The sequence below is a fragment of the Zea mays genome, chromosome 7 (assembly GCF_902167145.1).
Source record: "Zea mays cultivar B73 chromosome 7, Zm-B73-REFERENCE-NAM-5.0, whole genome shotgun sequence".
NCBI lineage: Eukaryota > Viridiplantae > Streptophyta > Magnoliopsida > Poales > Poaceae > Zea > Zea mays.
The window spans coordinates 134,018,935-134,025,764 of NC_050102.1; the positions used below are offsets into that span (position 1 = coordinate 134,018,935).

General features: G+C 52.1%; 1 protein-coding gene across 1 annotated transcript; it reads right to left on the bottom strand.

Annotated features, from left to right (window-relative positions):
* Positions 1-966: 966 nt before the first annotated feature.
* LOC100191277 (clathrin assembly protein) lies at positions 967-2,265 on the bottom strand. The gene has a single exon (NM_001136711.1). It carries the CDS (start codon positions 2,189-2,191, stop codon positions 1,166-1,168), a length of 1,026 nt encoding a protein of 341 aa, NP_001130183.1. The 5' UTR covers positions 2,192-2,265; the 3' UTR covers positions 967-1,165.
* Positions 2,266-6,830: the final 4,565 nt, after the last annotated feature.

Sequence of the window (6,830 nt, forward strand, 5' to 3'; positions counted from 1 at the left end):
ATTATTTGGTTTCAGATGACCCTGTGTATTTGTCGGGCGCTTCCTTTTTTTTTCTAGTAGCATGGAATGAAGAAACAGGCCTGTGTGGGTAGTCGAAGTCGAAGACGGACCTTTCGTCACGTCATACGTCAATATTTAGTACTAATGTAATTAGCTGTTTGCTTAAGGCTTGATCTCCAGTCCCTCCTTTTATAGTCAGGGTCAATGGTTGCCTGTACGCAGCTGGGGTTCAACTAGAAAATTTGATTGAGAGAAGCCCGTGACCCGTCAGCAAAAATACTACCACCAGCATTTAGTATTTTAGTAAACGAGTTGCGTGGTGGTTGGCGGTAGGAGCAGAACACAGATCACGAAGGGTATACCACTCCGTGCACGGTGCACCTACAAGTGCATAGTACATCTTTAAACTAGAAAAATACTGTACTAAGTTGTATGGATACTGGAGAGGAGAGCAACATTCCGTGCGTAGATTGTAGACGATGCCACGGCAGAGCGCAGATCGCACCGAGCACCGATTTTGTAACCAAGACTGCAAGATAAAGTAGCAAGCAGGTCCAAGCCAAAAATATCTCTCCGAATAAAGTGCACAAGCTCGATATAGTTTTAATCTACTGATGTCGACACTCGTCACTCGACTATACTATAGTAGCAAAGTTGTGCAGCAAAGTCAATGTTACATGGATATGCAGATACCCCACCAGAAACAGCTAATTATGATCATATCTTAGGTGTGTGGCATAGACACCGGGAGAGTAACAGCTACGTTTGCATCTTCTGAACATCCATCACGCCACCAAAGCATCATTTTCTACCGCGTAAGCTGATCGATTAACCACAAGAGTAGCAAAGTACGACACGCCTGAGTCTTCATTGCATGGTTCCCTCTTGCAGAGCTTTCACCTTCACAAATCACAAGTGAGCGGCAAGCAGCCCACAAATATTTTTTTTTTGATCGAGCAGACATCTCGTAGCAAGCGCTTCCATTCACGTTCTCGCCCAATATTTACACCATGGCCATTTGTATCAAACACAACAACAAGCACTACAACAAAAAATTTACAACAAAAAAATCTCGACTGCAAATCTGCAATTACAAGAATTTGAAACGTGTTGAGTGAACCATGAGAAGAACTAAAAAAAAGAAGTGCACACTGTACACGTTGTCCTACCGTCTACGCGGCGCAGAAACTGTGCCAGCCCACCTTGTGGACCCGAACCGGACGGCGCCGCCGTCGCCAGCAGCGGCGCGGATCGGCAGGATGGTGCGCGCGGACGCGCTGCCCGCGGCGTCCCTCCGCACCAGGCGCCGTTCCTCCACCGTCCTCCGCAGCACCACATCCTCGGCGCGCTCGCGGAGGCCCCGAGCCGCGCGCGCGACGCCCTCGTCCAGCCCCGCCCACTTGCAATCCGACGCGGTGCCGTCCTCCACCCGCCGCAGCACGCACACCAGCTCCACGGCGTCGGCCAGGGAGAGCGTGTCGAGGCGCTCCCCCATCTCCTGGACCCGCGCGACGATGCTCCGCTCCGCCGCGACGCGGTCCTCGTCGGCGAGGCGGACGGCCTCCCAGATGAGCGCGTTGGGCTGTGGGCCCGAGGGCGGGGGCGGCGGGGCCTGGCGGACGGCGTCCGCGACGGACACGAAGGCGGCGAGCTCGGCGACCAGGTGCGGGTTGGGGAGCGCGGTGAGGTACTCGGCGTCGGCGTCGGCGGAGGCGGAGGCGTCCGGGAGCAGGAGGAGGAGCTCCAGGAGCCGCGCGGAGAACCGGACCCACGACGCGGCGGCGAAGGAGGACCGGCCGAGCGGGAACGACGACAGCGCGAGCGGGTTGCGCCCGGAGGCCGGGTGCCGGGCGAGCGCGGCGAGGAGCTGGTCGCGGAGGATGAACGCGCCCCGCGCCAGGAGGACCCTGAGCGCCACGAGGCACTTGAGAGCCACGGCGGCGTCGCCCTGCCCCGAAGCCGCGGCGCGCAGGCGGTCCACGAGCGCCGCGGCGAGCGACGCGGCGGAGAGGCGCGAGCCCCGCCCGAAGGCCAGGAGCGCGTCCATGTGCTGCGCGGACGGCGGCGCCGTGCTAGGGTGGTGAGCCGTCGCGCGCCACACCGAGTGGTGCGCGTCGGCCGCGGAGCCCGGGGATGCGGGGCCTGGGGAGAGGAAGGTGGATGCCAGCCGCCGGAGCTTGAGGCCACCCATGGCGGTCGGACGCTGATCGAGGAGACGGGGAGGGCGTCAACTGCCACTGCCAATGCCAAGAGGTTGGGAATTTGAAGGCAGCTTGCCTGGCTTCCTTTCTCGTGCCCAGCAGGCAGCAACTGACTTGAGGAATGATCTCGTTCCTCGGATTGGTTTGACGGGATCAACTTGGTTCTTCAGATCGTACTACTAGTAGAAAAGATCTGGGGTTTAGCGCATGGTTCGAAGAAACGTCAACCTGTCCTCGTCCACCGCTTGCTAGCGAAGATTGCTTGTCGTTGAGTAGCAAGGTCAACAGGAGAAACGTTGCTGCTTTCCTGGATACTGATGCATTCATACCCAACATCGACTACTCACTCAAGAAAGTCAATTATTTTGGGTTGTGTATCAGGGGATGGGCCGAGCTTGTGAAAAATGTGAAGCCCAATTCAAACAGGGGCTTGAAAAGCAAGCTGACTTCACAGCCTTGAAAACCAAGATATTCATTCATGCTGATTTGATAGAACAAACTAGAAAAAATACATTTGTAAAATATCCGAGATCTTCCTGCACTACATAGAGAGGTAGGAAGCTCTGATCAAGGATTTAAATACTAGTAGCCAGTGCTTCTTAAAAGCTAAAAGCTAAGCCAAAGGTCTAATTTCAGCCAGCAATTTTGTAAAGCCGTCTTTCTTCGCAGTGAAAAATTAAAAAGCATATATGAAGCTATTTTTTGCGGTTTTTGAGTGGAAAAACTTTATAAATATTACTCGTCTGTCACTAATAAATGAAAAATAGCGCTTCTTTTTTTTCTTCTATCACCCCAACTGATAGCGGCGACGTCTGCTCGTCCGTAACTCCCACAACTACAGCCAATTCCACCAAATGACTTTTATCTTCTTTTTTTCAACTTGTAGTCCACAACATATTTTTTTTCATAGCTTACGGTCCACATCAACTTCTTTTTATAGCCACAACCCAATCAAATAGACACTAAACAAGCTTGTTAGGGACTCTAAATCACTGAGTATACAACATAGATCTCACTCAAGCATAGATCCTCATCTTTGTGAGTGGGACTGGAGTGAGATATTTGTGATTTCAACTCTATAGTAAGTCTATCTCTTGAGCACTTGTGTTGCTCACCGATGGTTTGGTTTTCATTTTATTACTCTTGGGTTTCTAGAACCCTAGTTGGTTAGGTGTTGTTTAGTGACACCATAGACATGTGTTTGTGAGGGGAACAAGAAAGTTTGTAATACCCATATTGTTCTAGTGGAAATCTTGGATTTATCTTTATGATCGCTTGCAAAAAAGAGGAATTGGAAGACAATGTAATTACCTTTGTGGTCACCTCAACACCGGGGACATAGACATAACTTAATGGTGTGGCTGAACCTGTGTGCTTGTGACTTACGATTGTATTGTTCATTATGGTGGATCGATATATATTGTGTGTAGATGTTGAAGCAAGTAATAAGCCTGAAATCACTTGGTACAACATCTCTAAATGTGTCATGAACTCATTTTATAATTTATATTCTAGATTATTCATGAATCTAGATTTTCATAAAAACTCTTCAGAAAAAGCTGTCTCAAACGGACTTTTTAATAGCTGGGCAAGTCCCACGTGTCTCTCCGAGGGCAAGGACTTTTTAATAGCTCACCGACCACCTTGAGAGGTGTAAAAAATCGACGATGGGAGAGCTTTAGAGGCTCAGCCCTCGCTTCATCCTGTCCGTCAAGCGAAACGGGCAACACTGCCATCGTGCTACCGCCTACCGCTAGTCCCCTTCCTCCCCTCTCGTCGCTGGCTGGCTACGGTTGCCCGAGCTCATTGGCAAAATGGCAAGTCACAAGTGCGGGCGGCAGGGTGAGGAAGGTGGCAGCGAGGCACCACACCCCTCTTTTCCCTTGTTTTCTCCTACAGTCCTACTAGCTCGAGGGGTGGGGGGTATAGGTGTACATTTGGGCCGGGCCTGGTGGGCCGGCCCAAAGCACGGAAAAAAAGCACGGCCCAGGCACGGCACGACCCGAAATAATTTAGTGCCGGGCCGGCACGGCCCGTTATAACGGGCCGGGTTTGGGCCGAGGTCACGGCCCATGGGTGGGCACGAGCACGATCCGTTTAAGGCAGGCACGAAATGGCCCATATAGAGGCACGAAAAGGCCCATATATTTATTAAAACCACACTTCATTTCACACTTTCATATACTTGATAAATAACACAAAGCTAGAGATAATGCTAGTTAGATGTTTTTTGTAGCTTTGAATTAGAGTGTGTGATGTAATTTTGCTTTTGTTATGAACATTAGACAATAAACTGAACTTACAAACTTTGTATAGAGCTGATTATACTCTTTTTCCTTCTAACAAAATGATTTATAAATGAGGTAGTCATTGCGTAGCTGTGGTAACTTTAATACAAATACTAAGTTTGATTTTGTTCAAATTTATTTGTCTTATCTTTTATTTGTTTTTTTTTTGAATTTAGGGCTCTAATGTGAATTTTGGGCCAAAAACTGAATTTCGGGCCTAAAATTGAATTTCGGGCCTAAAATTGAATTTCGGGCCGTAATGTGAATTTCGGGCTTTTATAATTTCGGGCCGCCCGAAATGAGCCCGACACGTTTAAGCAATTACGGGCCGGGCCGTGGGCCGAGAGCTAGGTCTATGGGCCGGCCCGGCCCGACCCGAAATTCAAACGGGCCGGGCCGGCCCGAAATTCAAACATTACGGGCCTTTTCGGGCTTGGGCCGGGCCGGGTCGGGCGGCCCGAATGTACACCTATAGTGGGGGGTGGGGGACAGATATCCCCGGGTCCAGTGGAAGGGTAAAAGACCTCACGAGAGGCCCAAGAGCCCAATAAATCGTAAGGTCATTCCTTCGTGGGCCTGGGGAGGGACAATCAGTAAAGCAGGTTGACGTAAGGCCGGATTGGTGCAAGCTCGGACGGCCCACAGCGTTGAGCAAGCGACCACAACAAAGATCCGACTTTCCCGTGCTGGAGTCCCATGCAACGGAACCATGCGAGGATAAGTCGGCAGAACCATAGGAAGATAGACTCAAACAGTTCACTATCTTTTAGGTGCACATTGTTATCATATCCACATGTATTGCCCCACGGTCGAATATATAAGGCCTAGGGGGCACCCCTTCAGAACGATCGATCCCATCACTCAGCCATCCACCTCAACTCTCCACGTTCTCACTTTAGAGAGCTACCTTGTAACTCATTACACAAAGCATACTCACTAGGACGTAGGGTGTTACGCATCTCTAAGCGGCCCGAACCTGTAAACACTGTCCATTGTCCCCCGTGCATCTGGCACGAACCATTTTGCTACAGTCGGCGACACCGTCCTACTCCTAAAACACCTAGAGGGGCAACCCCGGGTGTGCGGTCGGATCCAAAACACCGACAGCTGGCGCGCCAGGTAGGGGGTGTGTCGACGATCCAAGCTAGCTCAATGGCCGTCACCTTCCACAGCAAGATCACCCTCCGTCCCGGATCCGTATTCTGCTTTGGAACAATCTCATCCATAGCAGATGAAGAGGGAACTCTACACCGCATTGCAGATCCGCCGAAAAAGAAGTCTCCTCCAACAAACTCCGAAAATACCGGAGAAGCGCAACCTCCAGCTCTCCGAAAAGAGATCGTCTTCAGAAAGTTAGGGGCCGAGGGCCCGCTGACCCGGAGAACTCCACTGTCTACTTCCCCGACGAAAGAATGGACACAGGTCGCAAGGAAGAAAGAGGCCGGGAGAAAGCAAGTTGTTCTTTCCGTTCCTCCGCCCTCAAAGGAGAACGGAAAAAAGATCGTCACGACCGCCGTACCATTCTACCCCGACGTCCTCTTCATCGGGAGAGTGAGTCGCCTCCCGTCTCCGACGACGAGCCGACCGCGCCTGGAGAAGAACCACCACAGCGAGAATCCCGCCGACGGAGAAACTGGCGCCGAAATATTCAGCGACATCACGAGGCCGGAGAACGGGATCCGGAGTAACCTGTTTCGCGGGACGAGGTCTCGGAGATAGGAGAAACTCCGGAGGAACGCGTCTTCAGAGAACGAAGGAACTCCCGACGACGTGATCGCCGCCGAGCTCAGTAACAAGCCGAGCAAGACGCAAGGCAACGCCGGGAGAATCCACTCTTCGGGCACAACCTGAATCCCGACTTCGCCCGAGCCATGAACACGCCGAGTGAAGTTGGGGGAGTACTAGCTCGGATAGCTGATGGACTCCCTCGGACTCCCGACGCCGAGGGCTATCGACAACTGTTCACCCAGGCAGCCAACCATCTTCTACCGCTTGCTCACCCGCCGAACGATCTACGGCACGCCATCAACAGTCACCGAGACGCGCGAAGCTCCATCAATGCTTCGCGTGAATGACGGCATGAGAACGAGATCCGCCGCCGGGAGGAGTACGACAGGGATCATGGCATCCCAGCTCGGAGCCAGGCCACCAGAACTGAGTCGGCAACGGCCTCAACTGGCGGTACTACCCGGGGACGGTCGAGGAACCACAAAACCTACTCCCCTCCCCGGGACAGACATCATCCCCGACGACAAGAGGACACGTGTGGAGTGTCTGCTCTTACTCCACGCCTTAGGGCCATCCAATGGCCCCCTAACTTCAAGGTATCCAATGTCGATAA